Raw genomic sequence first — 22,503 nt, 5'->3', positions numbered from 1 at the left:
ACTTCCAAGAAGCCAACTACCACTGAATCTCACTGATTCTTTTATTAGATTTATAAAAAAGTCTAGAATTCATAGATGTGAAAGCTGGGGGCCAGCAAGGCAAGGTACCAAAGGCTGCCCAGTTAGTTCATGTCAGAATTGGGCATGAAGCCACATATGAGCTATACATAACCCAGCAAAGGACTTAACCCCCATCTCACTGTCAGGTGTTTTAGTATTTACCATGATAATGACTTGTAGTGGAAAATAATCCTCATTAAAATTATTAAAGATAGACAGACATATCCCAGTATTTCCAACTCTTATTTACTAGATGATGGCTAAAGTTTTCTTCCAGCTGTGAAATTCTACAACCCATTAAAAATTCACTCCTGAAAAGTCTACTGAGTTCCCCAAGAGTTGTTCATACCTGCCCAGAGTCCCGCCAGCCTGGGTGTAGTATTTGTTATAGTCTAGTCGTAACAGTAGTTGAGCCAAATCTGAGTTGATCTGATGATTCCGAACACTGGAGAGAATCTTGAACAGGAGTGATGATTGACGGCTAAAGCCCTGCAGAGAGAAGGACTTAAGCTGTCATTCCTCTTAAAATCACTAACTCTGCATGTGGAGGGTGGGGTAGGGAGTAGTGGGGTAGAGTCACTTGGAAAACTCTTGCTCAAAATTGTGCAGAACTACCTGGTCTTCCCACCTTCCCGTTTCTATCAGCTCCTGAAATGACTTGAATTCTTGTGCCAGGTCTGTAAAATGCATGGAGTCTTTCATCAATAGGAATTTGGCAGCTGGTACCCAATCAACACATTCTGTCATGTACTGGGGGTTCTGGGGAGAGCCTGTTTTGTTAAATGCAGATGTTTATTTCAGTGAGATGGGGGTTAGTTCAAGGAGATAAGGAGGGGTAGGATATGAGAATAAAACCAACGCATGTTTGGTGGGCTGAAACAATTCAGGGCTGTACTATTTTTGAACGCTGTGAGGCGGCACATTATCAAAAATCAGCTAATGCCAACATATCTCTTTATCTTGTTATTTCTGTGCATATGTCTTGAGGAAATGCTTTATTTAATGTCTTGACTCAGAAGAAAGATCATGAATTCTCCATTGTCAAAACCACCTTTATCCTTTGGGCAAAGCTGCACATTTCCAACAGCCAGCCAGACTCACCTTCACAAGAATGCTCAGCTGAGCAGCTCCACGCTCATCTAGTGGGCCTAGGTTCTGACTGACCAGTGAACAAAAACTATGACAGAGATCCAGGATTTCATTCAGGCAGTGAAACACCTACCCAGGAAACAAGAGTGTCCATTAGGAAAAGAAGGAAAATACAACTGTGAAACTAAAAGATTTGGGAAAAGAGTAATAGCTGCCATCCCTATCTGACCTCAGGATAGACACACATTGCCACTTGCAAGGCCTGCCAGCCCAAATACAACATGTGCAAAACAAGCTCATCCCTTCCCAGCAAAGATGCTATTATTCACCCTCGCACAAAACCTCACTCTAAACTAGTCATTATTTCTTAGACTCAGAGTGTGTTCCTGCCTCTAAGCTATGAGTATTATTCCCTGTGGCTGAGATGCTTTTCTCTCTTCATGCCAGCTCAGGTCCCACTCTCTTGTGAAATGCTTCCTTTCTCACGGTAGACTTTAGTGAGCCCCCACTTCTCTTCTGTAATATTCAGGTGGCAATTATTCCAGCTACCTGTGTTGATAATGACCTTTGTATGTGTACATGTCTTGTTTCTCCAGTTAGACTGTGAGCTCCTTAAGGGCAGAGCCATGACTTACACCTCTTTGTATTCCCAGTGCCTTGCATGCAGTAAACACACGATCAATACTTAATGATGATGACCTGCTCTGATATTCTGCATTTCTCCAAGGATGCTCCCATGTCATACAGGACACTATCTGTCCCAGTGGTTCTTGGTTGTTTGCAACTCATAGAACCCTTTGAAATGTCATCTATATAACTCACTTCCTTAGTGCAGCAAATTAACAGCCTCAGATATCAGAACCAAAAAATTGTCTATAGAACTTGTGGTACAGTATGCTGAGGAATAATAGCTTATGTCAAAGCTAAAATACAACCATTACATTAAAAATTATAAGTGATTATTTCAATCTTCCTGCTTTTCATACTGGAATTGGCACCAGCTTATGAGTTTTTAAAAAAATACTGGTCCTGAGTCCTACTCCAGAGATTCTAATTTAAGTGCTCTGGGCCTAGATTTTTTTTTTTTTTTTTTGAGACAGAGCCTCAAGCTGTCGCCCTGGGTAGAGTGCTGTGGCATCACAACTCACAGCAAACCTCTAATTCCTGGGCGATTCTCTTGCCTCAGTGTCCCAAGTAGCTAGGACTACAGGCACCCGCCACAATGCCTGGTTTTTTTTTTTTTGGTTATAGTTGTCATTGTTGTTTGGCAGGCCCAGGCTGGATTAGAACCTGCCAGCTCAGGTGTATGTGCCTGGCACCTTAGCCGCTTTAAGCCACAGGTGTCGAGCCTGGACCTAGATTTTTAAAGGCTCCAGATGATTCCAACGCAGCTGAGGTTTAATTGCCATAAAGTAGATATATATGTATTTACAGATATACCTACATATATACAGACATTACTCTGGTTGCCTATGAAAAGAACTTTCAAACAACTGGTCAATCCTGGTCTAAAAGAGTTCTAAGAAGGTGAACTCTGCTTTTCATTGTTTTTTCCTATGGTGTCAGAAACATTTTTAATTTCTTTAAATCCTTCATAATTCTTTAATCTGTAGCTACTCACCACATCTTATATTTCAGATATCCAAAGACATTTCAGTTCTCTTTTTATTTTGCTTTATAAATTGTTAAAACACATTTAAAGATGGAGATGAGTAACTGCTTAATGATAGTTTCGTATTCTGTCAACTCAAAGTGCCTAAGAGAAGGGTCTGTACTGGAAGCAATCTGAGGAAATCACCACCCTTACTTACGGGTTTCAACAAGATAAAGGACTGAGCCAGCAAATTGCTCAGGAAGTGGTCGTGAGCCAGTCGGATGCTCTCAAAGTCTCGGGTAGAATTGATTTGATGAAGCAGTTGTGAGAACTGAGACTCCAACACATCTACCTGATAGACAGTTAAACACAGATAATTTTAGCCCCTTGGATATTCTAAGCACTCAAAGACATTAAGATGCCTGACAGGATGAAATAGAAATTCTTTCGTTATCTTTCTTCTAACCAAGCCACTTTAAGGCTATCCAAAGGACACCCTTATATTGCCCAGCCTTGTAGGAATTATTTGCCTAATTCTTAAACTCCTCTAATGTCTTTGCAGACCACTCTCCCCCATCTGAACCTAATCCACTCATGCCATATCCCTTCATTGACTGACTTGGTTAAGTCCTACAGGATTCCAGGAGTTATAGCAAACAGTGAAAATCAGGGGCAACTCAACAGTAAATAATGGATTGCTGATAAGGATCTTAACTCCTTATTCCCTTTTCATCCATTTATTTCCATTTTCCTATAACATGATCTCAAGAAACATGCCTAGTAATAATAATTCGTGAATTTAGTGTTTTGCCGAACAGAATTGTAGTTCCTCTTTACTACCCCTCCTGCCCTCAGCACAGACCTGGAGATAGTACTGAAGATTGTCCACCAAGAATGCCATGTGATTTCTTAGGCGCCACTTGATTGCGTCAGTCTGATTAGACTTGAGGTGCTTGCGCTGCATCTGTAGGGCCCAGCAGTGCTGCAGTTCAGCCTGTACCCGGCGCACGCTCAGCAAGTACTTGAAAACAACATTGTACCTGTGACAGAAACATCAGGCTATTCCAGATAAGAAACTTCATCCCCACAACCTCCCACATGATAGACCTTAGGACTCTGTGCCAGCCACCCTGCTCCCAAAAAATGAAAAGGAAAAAAAAAGGGTTGGCATGTGGACAAATAAATTGTGGTTTATTTATACAATGAAATCATTATATAGCTATCAAAATGAAAGAATGGCAGCTGTACAAAAAAAAGACTTAATACAATTTTTTGAATGAAAAAGGTAAATTGCAAAATATTGTACAGAGCATTTTTTATAATTCTTAAAAGTAACTAAAAGCTGCAGAACCTATTCCAAAACATTGGGAAGGAAGGAGCCTTCCTCAGCACATTCTATGAAGCAATCACCACCCTGGTACCAAAACCAGGGAAGGACCCAACTAAAAAGGAGAACTACAGACCAATTTCACTAATGTATATTGATGCAAAAATACTCAATAAAATCTTAGCTAACAGATTATAGCTACACTTTAAAAAAATGATACATCATGATCACATAGGCTTTCATCCCAGAATGCAATGGTAGGTTAATATAACACAAATCCATAAATGTAATTCGCCACATCAGTAGAAGCAAAAACAAAAACCATCTGATCCTCCTTATAGACGCAGAAAAAGCATTTGATAAAATTCAGCATTCTTTTCTAACAAGAACACTTAAAGAAAACAGGCATAGGTGGCACATTTCTTATATTGACTGAAGTCATCTATAACAAACCCACAGCTAATATCATACTGAATGGAGTAAAACTGAAAGCTTTTCCACTTAGAACAGGAACCAGACAAGGATGACCTCTATTGCCCCTACTATTCAACATAGTTCTGGAAGTTCTAGCCAATGCAATTAGGCAGGAGAGAGATATAAAGGGCATCCAAATGGGGGCAGAGGAGGTCAAACTCTCGCTCTTTGCTGATAATATGAACTTATACTTAGAAAGCCCCAGAGACTCAACTATGAGACTCCTGGAAGTGATCAAGAAATACAATAATGTCTGGGTATAAAATCAATTGTCCACAATCAGTAAACTTTGAATATGCCAATAACAGTCAAGTTGAAAAGCATATTAAGGACACAATTCCCTTCACAATAGCTTCAAAGAAAATGAAATACCTAGGAATATACCTAACAAAAGAGATGAAGGATCTCTACAAAGAGAGAATTATGAAACCCTAAGAAAAGAAATAGCAGAAGATATTAACAAGTGGAAGAACATACCATGCTCTTGGCTGGAAGAATCAACATTGTTAAAATGTCTATTCAACCCAAAGCAATCTACAGATTCAATGCCATCCTCATTAAAATACCAGTATCATACTTTGAAGAACTAGAAAAAATAATTCTTCATTTTCTATGGAACCAAAAAACCCTGGATAGCCAAGGTAATTCTTATAGCCAGAGGCCTCACTCTACCAGACTTTAGGTATATTACAAGTCTATAGTGATCAAAACAGCATGGTATTGGCACAAAAATAGAAACATAGACATATGGAACTGAATAAAAAAACAAGAGATGAAACCAGTCTCTTATAGCCATCTTATCTACAATAAACCAAACAAAAGCATACAGTGGGGAAAAGAATCCTTGAACTGGATAACCACATGTAAAAGACTGAAACTTTCACTGCCTCAAAAATTGAGGTACATTCTTCTTGTAAAGTATCACAAGAATGGAAAAGCAAGTATCCAATGTACTCAATACTAACAAAAAGACAGTAGATGATGTAACACATGCCCATATAAGACAAAAACTCAATTCAATTCAAGCTGGGGGGGATGGGATTGAGGAGGGGGAAAGGAGAAGAGGGAAGGAGATTGGTGTGCTCCCACTTAATGTAGGCAGGCTTGCAAAAGATAATCCGATACCATTTTGTTCTAAAGATTATCCATTTCTAATGGAACAAATGTAGTAAAATAATAGATAATGTCTGGATACTGATTTGAAGAAAATCATAAAAAGATAATTTTTAGATAACGGGAAATTTCAGTGTGGAATGGATATAAGATTATAAGAGATTACTGTTGATTTTATTGGGTGTGATAATGGCATTCTAGTTATGTTGAAATATCCCCTTTGAATTGTTTAGTGGCAGACTGAAACGACATGCCTAGGATTTGCTTTATAAAGCTTCAGCAAAAAAAATTAAAATGAGGACACCCGATAGATGAAACAAGTAGCACAATGGTGGTGGTCACTGAAGGTGGATAATGAGGACATGGGAGTTTGTTATAGTTTATACCTTTGTTTATATTTAGAAATTTTCCTAATACAAAAAACCAAAACAAATGCCTAAATGATAGGCAGTGTTCAGAAGTGTCAAGAACACATCAAAGTAGGAAGTCGAGTAGACTTTTAGCCTGTGGGATGCTGAGAGCTGTGGAACTCTGGAAGCTCTTTGGACAGGTCCATGCAGCTTGCTTAGCTGGGGCCATTGGCTCCGAACTTGCCATAGAATCATCTCTCTGAACCTCTAATAGGGTTTGGGGATTTCCTAGAAATGGTATGGGGATGGATTTCAGAGGCCATCAACACCCATGTATGCTGCTTTCACCTCCTTTCCATAGATCTCTGGTTCCCTTCTGGTTTGGGGATATTAGGTCCTGACCAGGCCAAGCAGTAGCACTTGGCAGGCTCCTGTGGTAAACAGTAAGGCTCATCTAATAGAAAGTCTCATACTGCTTTTGTCTAAGCCCTTTATTCCATCCCCCAGATTGGCTGCCCCTGTTGCCTCTCCCTAGGGGTAAGGAGGTAATCTCCTCAGTGACTAATATCCATAGCAACCATTTAGGCTGGAGGACTGTCCCAAGTAAATCAACAAACAATTATAAAAATTAGGGAATAACCTTGTCAGGTCTTATAGAATCATCAAGGGCCAGACTCTTAATGGTTAATGTTGTGCATGAGACCTCATTGTTTTGAGTTTATGCCCAATCTCATTTTGTAGACAGAGCTCACAACCTGGCAGCCCACATGTTGCTTGTTATTTGGCAATTTTTTCAAAGAAAAAAAAAAAAAAAAAAGACTGCTTTAAGTATGTACATACCCTCTTATTCACTCCAGCACCTCCCACTTCCTCAGAATGTATAATTCACTTATTAATGTGATCACTCTATACTTTAGTTCTTGAAGGCATAAGAGTTTGCAAGTTCTGAATGTTAAAAACTAGTTGGACAGCTATCTTGCTCCCACTAATTCTCTTCATGGTAATTTCTTCCCTTGGAAAAAGTAAGGTAAATAATACTTACCTGTGAGAATCTCAGGAATACTTACTTTTCCAAGACAGCTGGGGTGAAGAGAATGTGTAGTGGCCACTGTACTTTGTAGGAAAGACCTAGGGCTGCCCAGCCAGATGCAGGGGCTTCCCGGGGAGAAGTTTCTCGAGAAGGCCCTTCCCTTGTCTGAGTAGCATCTGCTATGATCAAGAAAAGAAAAGAAGACAATAACTTGGTTAATCCAGTACCAGAGACTCAAGGTGATTAACAGTCACGAAATGAGAGCTCACTGGAATCTGTGGTGTGAAAAGCAAAGAGGAGACAGTGAGGCCGAGGCAGGCAAACCTCTCTGTGTGAGGTTCTTTTGGGAGATCTGTCAGAGTTTTGTGTTCAGCCTTAAAGTCTAGAGGCTGGAAAGAAAGAAACAGGGACCATTCCAGAAATATAACAACAACAAACCCAATACAAAAAAAGACATGGCCTGGGCATCTCTCTTAGCCTCTTTGGACTTCAGGACTTCCCTTTTCTTCTGTATAAAATTATAATACTGTAGCAGATGATTTCTAAGGTCTGAACTTACATGGTTTCTGTGGAGATGGATGGAAGCAAGGATGAGAAAATAGATGATGGACCACTAGGAGCAAAAAGGTGGCAGTAAAAAATGGCAAACCTTTGTGCTCCTTTCCATGATACTCAATGGTCAAGTGCAACAGAGGGAGAAGATTGTCGTCATCTAGCAACACCTTGTGTGCTGACTGTTGAAAGGCTACGTTCACATCTGCAAGAAAAAACACACAGGCATACAGCAATGCTGTGCTACGTAACAGACTCCTCCAGCTTCCACTTCTCCCCCACCCCGCCTGACACTAACAGCAGGATGCAGTGGACGTCTGCTGCTTTTGCATGGCTAGCATTCCTTCTTCTCCCCCCCCTTTTTTTTATTTCCTTGCTTTTTGTTGTTATTGTTGTTGAGATAATAGTCCTACCCTATGCCCTGAGCAGAGTGCAATGGTGTCACAGCTCACTGCAACGTCAGACTCGGGCTGTGGGCATCCCACTGCCTCAGCCTCTGGAAGCCACTGGGATTACAGGCGCTCGCTGCCATGCCTGGCTGGGTTTTTCATTTTTTTAGGAGTCAGGATCTCACTCTTGCTCAGGCAAGTCTCGAACTCCTGAGCTCAAGCAATTCTCGCTCCTCAACCTCCCACCATGCTGGGATTACAGGCGTGAACCACCACACCTGGCTCCTTCTTCCTTTTAACAGGTAACAAGTTTTCTTTGGAGAATCATTCCTACTCAGCATAACTCACATGTAATTCCAGTGGAGTAGTTCTAGAGACAATGCCTGATCTAGGGGTAGGCAGGTGACCTATGCATGACCAAATGGAATATAATACTCTACATCGTACACTAATTTGTTCAGGGACAAGATAACCCAGGCCAATCCAGAGGCTTTATTCAGACTCTAAAGAGTACCGCTCTAGAGAGAAATAGCGACTTAGTATAGGACGTAAACTTAGCTGGAGGCTGTCTTGGTACCATACATAGCAGGCCCCTCTGAAAAGAAAGGCAGCGATGAAAGAGGGAGAAAGACCAAGTCCTAAAGGTGTCAAGTGAGCTGCTGGATCAAACTTTGCCGAAAGCCATCATGCCTCTTGACCTTTTCAGTTATGAAAAATCAATAAATTACTTATTTCCTTTTTATCCCTTTGCTTAAGTAAATTAGGTTTTCTGATACCTGCAACCAGAAAAGTGCATATAAGCACAGCAGACATCTATTTTATAGAGCTAGAAATATAATCACCCTGTGTTTGTGTATTTTCTTTCTCCCATTTTCTTTTTTTGGATCAGATCCTCACCCAGCTCTGGTTCATGTAGTTGGAATGGGAATGGTGATCAATTGATCAAGGGGTAGACATGTTACGAAGTAGGCATATTGTAGTGTCTGACCTCTTTGACTAATATAGGAATAGGCAAGCATTTGGTCTAAGCTAGGCCAAAAAAAACCATTTCCCTAGAATTCTTTAACTTGCTACCAGAGAGACTGGGTTTGGTTCTTTCAGAAGACACTGTGAGGCATGTTCCTGGAAGCTGTTGGTGGTTGTTTCCAGATGGAACTGAAGGTCATCAAAGGATACACAAGAGACACAGCTAAGATATAATGAGAAAAGAGAGGGACTCCTTTAGTATCCAAGTCCCTAGTTTCACTTGTTCTGAGGCTTACCTATACCTGATCCCATTAGAGTTTTATACAAAAGCAAATCAATTTCCCTTTCCAACTAGGCTGACACAGTTTAGGTTTCCATCATTCACACCTGAAGAATTCTAACATATCACCACAAGTGCAATAAGTCCCAATACGTGTATACCCCCTAAGGTGTATATTGCTCTAGTCTGATGATATCAGATACCTACTTTGAAGGCCTGCACAAACTCTTCCAGGAAGGACCACAGGCCAATGTGCTGTTCCTAATGACCTCCATGGGGAGCCTACCTGAAAGGACCTTCCGTTTTTGGACACCACTACTCTGTAGCTCACCAGGCTCCTCATATGTTGAGGGTCAGCAGCAGCCAAGAAATACCCTGAAACTTCAATAAGTTGGTCATTCTCAGGGCCACAGGTAATTACCATGCTCAGTTACTGCAGTGGGCGGTGTTTTTAACATGTGTTGAGCTGTGTCAATGAAGGCCTGAAACAGTTCTCCACGTCCAAGAAGGTAAAAGTCTTTAATGATCTGAGGAAAGAATTTCAATTTACAATTCAGTAAAGCAGGGTCAGGAGCTCTTCACTAACATAAGGGAATTATACATACTCATTTCCAAGCTCATCAATTTGAGCCCAATCTACAAAAAGATACAGGCATTTGGCATTTTAAAGAGGCATTCTTAGTTCCTCATAGCATGTTGATTGATGTCTATTTGGTATCTTTTATTCCAAGGCAGAATAATTGTATTATGTCAGAAGAAAGTAAAATTCTAAATGTCTGTATTATAGTAGATTTGCAGAATTAGGTACAGTTAGCTTACTTGGGTAAGAACAAAAGAGTCCACTCAGGAAGTCTGGTATAGGCAACTGCTGCTCTCAGAAAAAGGTTATAAAATGTAGATTATCGCCCATCAGGATTATTTTAAAAATTAACAGAACAGCTAAACTATTACCTTCAGCTGACCCAGTAAATCTGACTCTTCTACCATCAACTTCCAGAGATGCTGTGAAAAAAATAAAAATAAAAACAAAACAAAACAGGGATAAGATTTCATTACAATGAAAACTGCATATAGTGTTTCTATATAAAAACAGCAGTGTGTTGAAAAAAGAACATACCTTCCACCTAATAGAAAAATTAACTCAAATGATTATAGACCTAAAGGTAAAACTAAATACTATTAAATTTCTGGAAGAAAGAGGAGAAAAGCTTTCAGACCCAGGTGAGACAAAGTATTCTTAGACACAATACTAAAAACATGATCCATAAGAGAAAAAAACAGATAAAGTAGACTTCATCAAAATCAACAACTTCTACTTTTTAAAGCTACCATTAAGAGAATGAAAAGACTAGTCATAGAATATGAGGAAATATGTGTAGGTCACATATCTGATAAGGAACTTATTATATACAGTATATACAAAGAATTCTTAAAATTCAGTAAGAAGCCAGGCAGGGTGGTTCACACCTGTAATCCTAGCACTCTGGGAGGCCAAGGCAGGTGGATTGCTCAGAATTCAGGGGTTTGAGACCAGCCTGACCAAGAGCAAGACCCGTTTCTACTAAAAATAGAAAAACTAGCTGGGAGTTGTGGTGGGCGCCTGCAGTCCCAGCTACTTGGGAAGCTGAGGCAAGTGGATCACTTGAGTCCGAAAGTTTGAGGTTGCTATGAACTATGATGCCACAGCACTTTACCCAGGCATGACAGGGTGAGATTCTGTCTCAAAAAACAATACAAAATGGACAAAGAAGTACATGAAAACATGTTTAACATCATTAGTCACTAAGGGAATGCAAATGAAAACAACAATGAGGGAATAACTCAAATGTCTATCAGCAGATGGATGGATAAACACACTGATATACACAATGGAATAATACTAAACAGTAAGAAGAAACAAACTATTGATAAATGCAACATGGATTGCATTCTCTAAAAATAGCTGGGTATTGCGGTGGGCACCTGTAGTCCCAACTACTCAGGAGGCTGAGGCAAGAGAATCGCTTAAGCCAAAGAGTTTGAGGTTGCTGTGAGTTATGATGCCATAGCACTCAACTGCAGGGTGACTAAGTGAGACCATGCTTCTAAAAAAAACTTTTGTTCTCTACGGTTCTCAGGTTGAAAGTAAAGATTGGGGCTCAGCGCTTGTAGCTCAGTGGTTAGGGTGCTAACCATACACTGGGGTTGGCCAGTTCGAACCCAGCTCGGGTCTGCTAAACAACGATAACTACAACAAAAAAATAGCCAGGAGAGCTGCACCAAGAGAGAAGGTTGAAGAATGCACATCAACCCTGTTGAGGCGAGCTGCGACCCCAAGGATACAAACAAAAGGTACAAAATCCATTGCCAAGTGGACGGGAGTCCCCTCCCCCATGAGAACAGCTCGGAGTGCCCCACAAACAAACGAGCAGAGTTCAAAGGTCCTCCCACTACACTCCACGGGAGACCCTCTAAAAACTGGACCTACCTCCCCTACTAGTGTGCCACGGCGTTCTCCTGCCAGGCATAAAACTGTATAAAACTGTATTTATTCTCTATCTGCAATTCTGAGCTCCCAGCACTCCCCTCCACTCTTACTCTGAGGTCTGGAGGCCTGTCCCCCAGGAGTCCAGATTCTTCGGTGATTTGTCGAGGGGTGTGGACAGGGCCTAGACTGCAGCTGGTCAGTGCTGATTCTGCAGCAGGGAAGTGAGGAGAGGACAGTCGGCTCAGAGGGAACCACACGGGAGTGGCGGTGCCCTGCGGTACAGAGCAGCAGCCGTTTTTGGCAACAACAGGGCTTACCCCCGGATATTCCGAAGTCACACCCCCTGTCTCTCTGGGCAAACAGAGGAGGCCAGGCATCTTCTCAGCTGGCAACCACTGCGGAACAGATCTGGGATGGAAATGCAGGCCCCGTGAGTAAAGGATTTGCCTGAGGTGGTACCGACATAGGTGGAGCGCAGGGACTAGAAAACGCACGCGCAGTGCCGGCTGAATCCCAGGGTGGGGCTGACCCAGAGGACAGCTTTACTTAGCCTAAGACACACTCGGCCCTCAGGGGACCGTCAGCCTAGATAAAGGAGTGCAGGAGGCTTTAAGTGACAGACAACCGAGCTGCGAATACAAACCTTTGCAGCAGCAAAGACAGGGCCTGAGGCGCAGGTTCTGTGAACTCAAAACAGCTTCTCTTCTACAGGGGAATTTAGCCGAGACAGAAACAAATTCCGCAAAGTTGTTCTGTTCAGTCAGTAACATCAATCAGGGACGGGGCTGGAACTGACTGAACACACCCCAGCCTCCATCAAGTGCCTGAGGTTGTCAGGCCTCACATCCCCCTGCTGGATAGAGGCCAAGAGCAGTGACCTGGCTGAGCAGATACAGATTTCCTTGTGATTCAGGCAGGTGCAAACCCCTGGAGTATCTGCTCATTGGAGGCAACTGGGTCACAGCCCTGTGGGGCTGTCAGTGACTGGGTGTGACAGAGGTGCAAGGTGGGGAAGGAGGCATCAACCTTCCCAGACTAATCTATTTGCTGGGTGGGTCTGTCCTCCTGACTTCAAAGAGCACGGGAGCAAGTCATACCTGAGTTGTCAGCAGACCCCTGCAATCTAGTTGCCAGAGACCTTTTAAATTCTCCCACCTGAGACAGGTGCTGACTGAGACAATTGATTTGGACCTTTTGAACTCAGCTAATCGCCCGAGGACTATCCAAGTGGTGCCCTGAGTGTGTGGTTGTAGGAAGGTTTGATTTTCCTTTTCCAATTGTTACTTGTGGAGGGCAGGGTGACTTAATTGCTGGTATTTCTCCACAGCTGAGACTTCAACCCAGAGTAACTGTTTGACTAGGATTGGACAGAGACCAGCTGAAAACAAGACAGACCCACTTAGCCCCACCACACCAAACAGGTCCCCAGTTTCTCAGGCCGTAGCACTGTACGGGTCCTCTACAAAGCTCCAGAGGAAAAGTCAAATGGTGTAAAATAATCGGGGACGGAATCAGCGGAAAAACTCTGGTAACATGAATAACCAGAATAGATCAACCCCCCCCCAAGGAAAGATATGGCAGATGTAACTGAAGATCTCATTCATAAACAGCTGGACGAGATGTCAGAAATCGAATTCAGAATTTGGATTGCAAACAAGATTAATAGAATGGAGGAAAATTTGGAATTAGAAATTTGAGGAGCAATTCAAAAGTAGGAATTAGAAATTCGAGGAGAAATTCAAAAGTTGTCTTAAGAATTTAATGAATTTAAAGACAAAACCACCAAAGATTTTGACGCACTGAAGCAAGAATTTGCAGCCCTCAAAGATCTGAAAAATACAGTACAATCCCTCAGTAACAGAGTGCAGAAAGCAGAAGAAAGAATTTCTGACATTGAAGACAAAGCTTTTGAACGCTCCCAAACTCTCAAAGAGGAAGAGAAATGGAGAGCAAAAACGAATCATTCTCTCAGAGACCTCTGGGATAATTTGAAGAAGGCTAATATCCGCCTCACTGGAATCCCTGAAAGTGATGAAGTGGCCTCGCAAGGCACAGAGGCCCTTCTCCATGAAATTATAAAAGAGAATTTTCCAGACATGCCTAGAGATTCTGAAATTCAGACAGAAGACAGTTTCAGAACCCCAGAATGAATCAACCCGAATAAGACATTCCCCCAGGCACATAATAATTAACTGCACTAAAGTTAATATGAAGGAGAAATTTCCGAAAGTAGCCAGACGTAAGAAAACCATTACCTACAAAGGGAAGAATATTAGAATGACTGCAGATCTCTCTGCTAAAATTTTTCAAGCCAGAAGAGGATGGTCATCGACTTTTAATATCCTAAAACAAAATAACTTTCAACCCTGGATCCTGTATCCAGCTAAACTGAGTTGCATTTATGATGTAGAAATTAAATACTTTAATGACATTCACATGTTGAAGAAATTCGCCATAACCAAACCAGCTCTTCAGGATATTCTCAGACCTATCCTCCATAATGACCAGCCCAATCCTCTACCACAAAAGTAAACTCACTCAGAAACATTCGATCAAACTCCAACTTACACAGTGGCAAAAGGATTAAAAATGTCCACTGGACTTTCGAAAAACTCGATACCCAAAATTTTACCAGACTTATCAATATTCTCCATTAATGTGAACAGCTTAAACTGTCCTCTAAAGAGGCACAGGATAGCTGACTGGATACAAAACTTAGGCCAGATATATGCTGCATACAAGAGTCACGTCTCACCTTAAAAGATAAATATATAGACTCAGGCTGAAAGGATAGTCGTCCATATTTCAGGCAAATGGTAATCAGAAAAAAGCAGGTGTTGCAATTCTATTTGCAGACACAATAGACTTTAAACCAACAAAAGTAAGGAAGGATAAGAATGGTCACTTCGTATTTGTTACGGGTAATACTCAATATGATGAGATTTCAATTATTACTATCTATGCACCCAACCAGAATGCGCTTCAATTTATAAGAGAAACTAACAGACATGAGCAACTTGATTTCCTCCAGCTCCATAATAGTCAGAGATTTCAACACTCCTTTGGCAGTGTTGGATAGATCCTCCAATAAGAAGCTGAGCAAAGAAATTTTAGATTTAAATCTAACCATCCAACATTTGGATTTAGCAGACATTTACAGAACATTTCATCCCAACAAAACTGAATACACATACTTCTCATCAGCCCATGGAACATACTCCAAAATCAATCACATCTTAGGTCACAAGTCTAACCTCAGTAAATTTAAAGGAATAGAAATTATTCCTTGCATCTTCTCGGACCACGATGGGATAAAAGTTGAACTCAGTAACAACAGGAATCTGCATACTCATACAAAAAAATGGAAATTAAATAACCTTATGGTGAAAGATAGCTGGGTCAGAGATGAGATTAAGAAGGAAATTGCCAAATTTTTGGAACAAAACGACAATGAAGACACGAATTATCAGAACCTCTGGGATACCGCAAAGGCAGTCCTAAGAGGGAAATTTATAGCACTGCAAGCCTTCCTCAAGAGAATGGAAAGAGAGGAAGTTAACAACTTAATGGGACATCTCAAGCAACTGGAAAAGGAAGAACATTCCAACCCCAAACCCAGTAGAAGAAAAATAACCAAAATTAGAGTAGAATTAAAAGAAATTGAAAACAAAACAATTATACAACAGATCAATAAATCAAAAAGTTGGTTTTTTGAAAAGGTCAATAAAATAGATAAACCTTTGGCTAACCTAACCAGGAAAAAAAGAGTAAAATCTCTAATTTCATCAATCAGAAATGACAAAGACGAAATAACAACAGACTCCTCAGAAATTCAAAAAATCCTTAATGAATATTACAAGAAACTTTATTCTCAGAAATATGAAAATATGAAGGAAACTGACCAATACTTGGAAGCACGTCACCTTCCAAGACTTAGCCAGAATCAAGTGGAAATGTTGAACAGGCCAATATCAAGTTCTGAAATAGCATCAACCATACAAAATCTCCCAAAAAGAAAAGCCCAGGACCAGATAGCTTCACATCAGAATTCTACCAAACCTTTAAAGAGGAACTAGTACCTATATTACTCAACCTGTTCCAAAATATAGAAAAAGAAGAAAGACTACCCAACACGTTCTATGAAGCAAACATCGCCCTGATCCCCAAACCAGGAAAAGACCCAACAAGAAAATAAAATTATAGACCAATATCACTAATGAATATAGATGCAAAAATATTCAACAAGATCCTAACAAACAGAATCTAGCAACACATCAAACAAATTATACATCATGACCAAGTCGGTTTTATCCCAGGGTCTCAAGGCTGGTTCAATATACATAAATCTATAAGTATAATTCAGCACATACACAGATTCTCTCAATTGATGCAGAAAAAGCTTTTGATAATATCCAGCATCCCTTCATGATCAGAACACTTAAGAAAATGGGTATAGAAGGGACATTTCTTAAACTGATAGAGGCCATCTACAGTAAACCCACAGCCAATATCGTATTGAATGGAGTTAAATTGAAATCATTTCCACTCAGTTCAGGAACCAGACAAGGCTGCCCATTGTCTCCACTGCTCTTTAACATTGCAATGGAAGTTTTAGCCATCACAATTAGGGAAGAAAAGGCGATCAAGGGTATCCATATAGGGTCAGAAGAGATCAAACTTTTGCTCTTCGCAGATGATATGATTGTATATCTGGAAAACAGCAGGGATTCTACTACAAGATTCTTAGAAGTGATCAAGGAATACAGCAGCGTCTCAGGTTACAAAATCAACATTCATAAATCGGTAGCCTTTATATATACCAACAATAGTCAAGCTGAAAAAACAGTTAAAGACTCTATTCCATTCACAGTAGTGCCAAAGAAGATGAAATATTTGGGAGTTTATCTAACAAAGGACATGAAGGATCTCTATAAAGAGAACTATGAAACTCTAAGAAAAGAAATAGCTGAAAATGTTAACAAATGGAAAAACATACCATGCTCATGGCTGGGAAGAATCAACATTGTTAAAATGCCCATACTACCCAAAGCAATATACAATTTTAATGCAATCCCTATTAAAGCTCCACTGTCAAACTTTAAAGATCTTGAAAAAACAACACTTCGTTTTGGGCGGCTCCTGTGGCTCAGCGGGTAGGGCGCCGGTCCCATATGCCGGAGGTGGCGGGTTCAAACCCAGCCCCGGCCAAAAAAAAAAAAAAAAACAACACTTCGTTTTATATAGAATCAGAAAAAACCTCAAGTAGCCAAGACATTACTCAGAAATAAGAACAAAGCAGGAGGAATCACGCTCCCGGACCTCAGACTGTATTATAAATCCATAGTGATCAAAACAGCATGGTACTGGCACAAAAACAGAGAAGTAGATGTCTGGAACAGAACAGAGTACCAAGAGATGAATCCAGCTACTTACTGTTATTTGATCTTTGACAAGCCAATTAAAAACATTCAGTGGGGAAAAGACTCCCTATTTAACAAATGGTGCTGGGTGAATTGGCTGGCAACCTGTAGAAGACTGAAACTGGACTCACACCTTTCACCATTAACTAAGATAGACTCACTGGATTAAAGATTTAAACTTAAGACATGAAACTATAAAAATACTAGAAGAGAGTGTAGGGAAAACCCTTGAAGAAATCAGTCTGGGTGAATATTTTATGAGGAGGACCCCCAGGGCCATTGAAGCAGCTTCAAAAATACACTACTGGGATGTGATCAAACTAAAAAGCTTCTGCACAGCCAAGAACACAGTAAGTAAAGCAAGCAAACAGCCCTCATAATGGGAGAAGATATTTGCAGATTGTGTCTCCGACACAGGTTTAATAACCAGAATCCACAGAGAACGCAAACGTATAAGCAAGAAAAGAACAAGTGATCCCATCACAGGCTGGGCAATGGACTTGAAGAGAAACTTTTCTGAAGAAGACAGGCACACGGCCTACAGACATACGAAAAAATGCTCATCACCCTTAATCATCAGAGAAATGCAAATCAAAACTACTTTGAGATATCATCTAACTCCAGTAAGATTAGCCCATATCACGAAATCCTAAGACCAGAGATGTTGTCGTGGATGTGGAGAAAAGGGAACACTTCTACACTGCTGGTGGGAATGCATATTAATACATTCCTTTTGGAAAGATATTTGGACAACACATAGAGATCTAAAAACAGATCTGCCATTCAATCCTATAATTCCTCTACTAGGTATATACCCAGAAGACCAAAAATCACTTTATAACAAAGATATTTGTGCCAGAACGTTTATTGCAGCCCAATTCATAATTACTAAGTCATGGAAAAAGCCCAAGTGCCCATCGATTCACAAATAGATTAATAAATTGTGGTATATATACACCATGGAATATTATGCAGCCTTAAAGAAAGATGGGGACTTTACCTCTTTCATGTTTACATGGATGGAGCTAGAACATAGTCTTCTTAGTAAAGTATCTCAAGAATGGAAGAAAAAGTATCCAATGTACTCAGCCCTACTATGAAACTAATTTATGGCTTTCATATGAAAGCTATAACCCAGTTATAACCTAAGAATATGGGGAAGGGGGAGAGGGAGGGGAAGGAGGGGGGAGGATGGGCGGAGGGAGGTGATTGGTGGGATTACACCTACAGTGCATCTTACAAGGGTACATGTGAAACTTAGTAAATGTAGAATATAAATGTCTTAACACAATAACTAAGAAAATGCCAGGAAGGCTATGTTAACCAGTGTAATGAAAATATGTCAAATGGTCTATAAAACCAGTGTATGGGGCCCATGATGACATTAATGTACACAGCTATGATTTAATAATAAAAAAAAATAGCCAGGCATTATGGCAGATGCCTGTTGTCCCAGCTATGGGAGGTTGAGGCAAGGGAATCGCTTAAGTCCAAGAGTTTGAGGTTGCTATGAGCTGTGATGCCACGGCACTCTACCACGGGTGACATAGGGACACCCTGCCTCAAGAAAAAAAAAAAGAAAGTAAAGATTGGAAGAAGACACAGGGTAAACATGATCCCAAGAAATGGTGGGCAGTGTTCTTAATAACTAATAAAATGGAATTTAAGTAAAAACAAGTTTGTATACATAACATATAGTTGATACAGAAGACATGTATATGAAAGGAAAAATAGAATGTTTATTGTAAATGTACACATCCCTAACATTTATACTCAAAATGAGCAATTAGAACTCTACACTTAATACAGAATATACATTTTCTGGGCACATGCAGAATAGATAAAAACAAAAACCAGACCTTGTCCATAAAGACAGCTGCAACAGATCCCAAAGAACCATTGTAAAAATAGACTACATTCTCTAAATGTAATGCAACAAAATTAAAACAACAAATTCCTCAATTAAAAAGAAAATCATAGGCTTAGCGCCTGAAGCTTAAGCGGCTAAGGCGCCAGCCACATACACCAGAGCTGGCGGGTTCAAATCCAGCCTGGGCCTGCCAAACAACAATGACAACAATAACAAAAAAATAGCTGGGCATGGGCGGTGCCTGTGGCTCAAAGGAGTAGGGTGCCAGCCCCATATGCCAGAGGTGGTGGGTTCAAACCCCGGCCAAAAAATGCAAAAAGAAAAATAAAAAAAGGCAAAAAGCCGGGCCTTGTGGCAGGCACCTGTAGTAACAGCTACTTGGGAGGCTGAGGCAAGAGAATCGCTTAAGCCCAAGAGTTTGAGGTTGCTGTGAGCTGTTATGCCACAGCATTCTACCAAGAGCAACACAGTGAGACTCTGTCTCAAAATAAACAGATAAATAATTCTATAAAATAGAACAAAAGCTACCTCACTCACTTTATGAGGGTTACATAACCTTTATCCCACACCACATAAGAATATAGGAAGAGGAGAATATAGTCTTATTTCACTAGTCAGCGTTGATGTAAAAATTCTAAGTAATGTTTTGGCTAGCCAAATCTAACAGTATATTAAAAACAAAACATCATAATCAAGCTAGCTTTATCCCAGGAAGACTTAACATTTGAAAAATCTAACCAGCAATTTATCATATAAATAGACTCAAGGAGTAAAGGAACCCAGCAGACCGAGAAACCATACCTTAAATTGATATAGAAAGATTTGGTAAAATTCAACATTTATGATAAAAACTCTTAGCAAAGCAGGAATAGGAGAGAATTTCTTTAACTCAGTAAACTTATTTGCCTGAAGCCTACACTAAATATCATGGTAAGGGAGAAACTATATGCTTTATCTTTTTAAAAATTATTCATTAAATATGAAATATCTGATTTCAAATCAAAAGTTTACTACATCTCAAATAAGAAGCAGTACAATTAATCAAAGTATGCACCAGAACTACTGACACAGTTTTGGTGTCTTAACGGTAGATTGTTTATGCTGGCAGTGAAGCCTGGAGAGCCAGTGGTGATGAAATAATGAAAGGGAGACCCACAGCTTGTTGAGAACTAAATATTTTTCCTTGCAAGAAGTGGTCCAATGCAGGGCACAGTGGCTAGCACTCTGGGAGGCGGAGGCAGATGGACTGCCTGAACTCAGGAGTTCAAGACCAGCCTGAGCAAGAGCGAGACCTGGTCTCTAAAAAAAAAAAAAAAAAAAAAAAATAGCCGGGTGTTGTTGTGGGGGCCTGTAGTTCCAGCTTGGGAGACTGAGGCAAGAGAAACACTTGAGCCCAAGGATTTGAGGTTGCTGTGAGCTATAACCCCACAGCACTCTACCAAGGGTGACAAAGTGAGACTCTGTCTCAAAAAAACAAATAGTAGTAGTCCAAAGTGTGGAAGTAGTAGTACAGCTGGTGCAAGGTCTGGCGAATACCGTGGATGACAGAAGAGTTTCCAAGTCCAGCTTCTGGAGTTTGAGCAGTATAGTTTGTTCAACATGTGATTGAGTGGTGTCTTGCTTACAAGAGGACTGGCTTATCTCTATTTTGGCTGTTTAATCACAAGCATCCTCATCATTTCATCCAGCTGGATGCAGTAGACATCTGATCAGATTTCTTGAAGCTGTAGTAAACAGACACCATTACTTTTTTTGATGAATATTTGGTTTTGAAGTGTTTGGGCACTTCATCTTTATCCAGCCATTGTGCTGAATGCTTGTATTGTCAAAAAGAATCCATTTTTCATCACACACGACAATACAGTGTAGAAATGATTCACCTTTGTGTCATGACAGCAAAGAAAGGCAAGCTTGGAGATAATTTCTCTTTTGATGCTCCTTTACTTCATGCGGAACTCATCTATCCAGCTTCTTCACCTTGCCAATTTGTTTCAAATGGCCCAGTATTGTTGGAATAGCAACATGAAACCTTGCTGCTAATTCACATGTTGGTTGAGATGGATTCACTTCCAAGACAGCTTTCAGCTCATCATTATCCACCTTGGCCTCAGGTTGCTCACGTGGCTCATTTTCAAGATTAACATTACCAGAATGGAACCCCTGAAACCATCAATGTACTGTACATTCATAAGCCACATCCTTTCCAAATACTTCATCGATATTTTGAGCTGTCTGTGCTGCACTGGCTTCACAACAGAACTCGTATTCAAAAAATAACATGAAGTTTTTATTTATCCATGGTTTCACAAAAATTGTTTAAAAAATCTGAAATGTAATCACAAGCTAAAACGTGTTTGAAAGAACAAGGATGTTACCTTCACAAAAATAAAACAAGTGTCAAAGTGAAATGTCAGCGATATAAACTGTTAAACTTAGTACCTAAGGAAATTGGACATTTCATACTTAATAACCAGTATTTTGGGCACATAATAGTTGTATAACTTCATGGGGTACATGTGATGTTTTAATACAGGCATACAGTGTAAATTAATCAAATCACGGTAACTGGGGTATCCATCACCTCACACATTTATCATTTCTTTGTGGTAGGAACATTCCAATTCCACATTTCCAGTTATTTTTTTTTTTTTTTTGTAGAGACAGAGTCTCACTTTATCCCCCTCGGTAGAGTGCCATGGCATCACACTACTCACAGCAACCTCCAACTCCTGGGCTTAAGCGATTCTCTTGCCTCAGCCTCCCAAGTAGCTGGGACTACAGGCGCCCGCCACAACGCCCAGCTATTTTTTGGTTGCAGTTCAGCCGGGGCTGGGGTTGAACCCGTCACCCTTGGTATATGGGGCCGCCGGCGCCTTACCGACTGAGCCACAGGCACCGTCCCATTTCCAGTTATTTTAAAATATACACTAACTTTGTTGATTATAGTCACTTTATTGTGCTATCAAATAGTATTTATTCTATCTAACTAGGTTTTATATTTCTGCACCCATGAACCATTTTCACTTTATCCCCACCTCCCTGCTACCCTTCCCAGCCTTTGGTAATAATCATTCTGCTCTCTAACTCTGTAAGATCAATTTTTTCACTATTTAGTTCCTGCATATAAGTGAGAACATGAGAGATTTGTCTTTTCTGTTCTTGGAACATAATGTCTCCAGTTCCATCCATGTTGCTGCAAATAGGAATATTTTTTGTGGCTAGAGAATAGTCCATTACATATATGTATATACACACACACACACACACACCGTAATTTCTTTATCCTTTCATCTGTTGATGGGATACTTAGGTTGATTCCAAATCTTGGCTATTATGAACAGTGCTGCAGTAAATATGGGAGTGGAGATATCTTTTTGATATATTGAATTCCCATCCTTTAGACATAAACGCAGCAGTGGGATTGCTGGGTCCTATGGTAGTTCTATTTTCAGTTCTTTGAGGAACCTCTATTCTGGTCTCTATACTGGTTGCGCTAATTTACATTTCCACCAACAGTGTATG

The 22,503-nt window shown here is 40.4% G+C and overlaps 1 protein-coding gene across 3 annotated transcripts in view; it reads right to left on the bottom strand.

Moving 5' to 3' along the window:
* The window catches only part of TUBGCP4 (tubulin gamma complex associated protein 4), a 48,058-nt gene that overhangs the window by 2,079 nt on the left and 23,476 nt on the right, over nucleotides 1-22,503 (bottom strand). The window contains exons 10-18 of one of the 3 annotated variants that reach the window (XM_053595735.1): nucleotides 10,176-10,226; nucleotides 9,646-9,751; nucleotides 7,687-7,794; nucleotides 7,075-7,216; nucleotides 3,606-3,783; nucleotides 2,961-3,095; nucleotides 1,162-1,278; nucleotides 676-737; nucleotides 430-549 (exon numbers count right to left, since the gene is read on the bottom strand). In XM_053595735.1, coding sequence (XP_053451710.1) covers nucleotides 702-737; nucleotides 1,162-1,278; nucleotides 2,961-3,095; nucleotides 3,606-3,783; nucleotides 7,075-7,216; nucleotides 7,687-7,794; nucleotides 9,646-9,751; nucleotides 10,176-10,226 — 873 coding nt within the window. In that variant the 3' untranslated portion in view covers nucleotides 430-549; nucleotides 676-701. Of the gene's footprint in view, nucleotides 1-409; nucleotides 550-675; nucleotides 738-1,161; nucleotides 1,279-2,960; nucleotides 3,096-3,605; nucleotides 3,784-7,074; nucleotides 7,217-7,686; nucleotides 7,795-9,645; nucleotides 9,752-10,175; nucleotides 10,227-22,503 lie in introns of those variants that run through there. The other 2 variants (XM_053595733.1, XM_053595734.1) reach the window with 2 other exon arrangements.

The sequence above is a fragment of the Nycticebus coucang genome, chromosome 6, assembly GCF_027406575.1.
Source record: "Nycticebus coucang isolate mNycCou1 chromosome 6, mNycCou1.pri, whole genome shotgun sequence".
NCBI classification, from domain to species: domain Eukaryota; kingdom Metazoa; phylum Chordata; class Mammalia; order Primates; family Lorisidae; genus Nycticebus; species Nycticebus coucang.
Note: the sequence above shows the minus strand (reverse complement) of the source record. Positions and strands in the feature narration are given on the sequence as shown.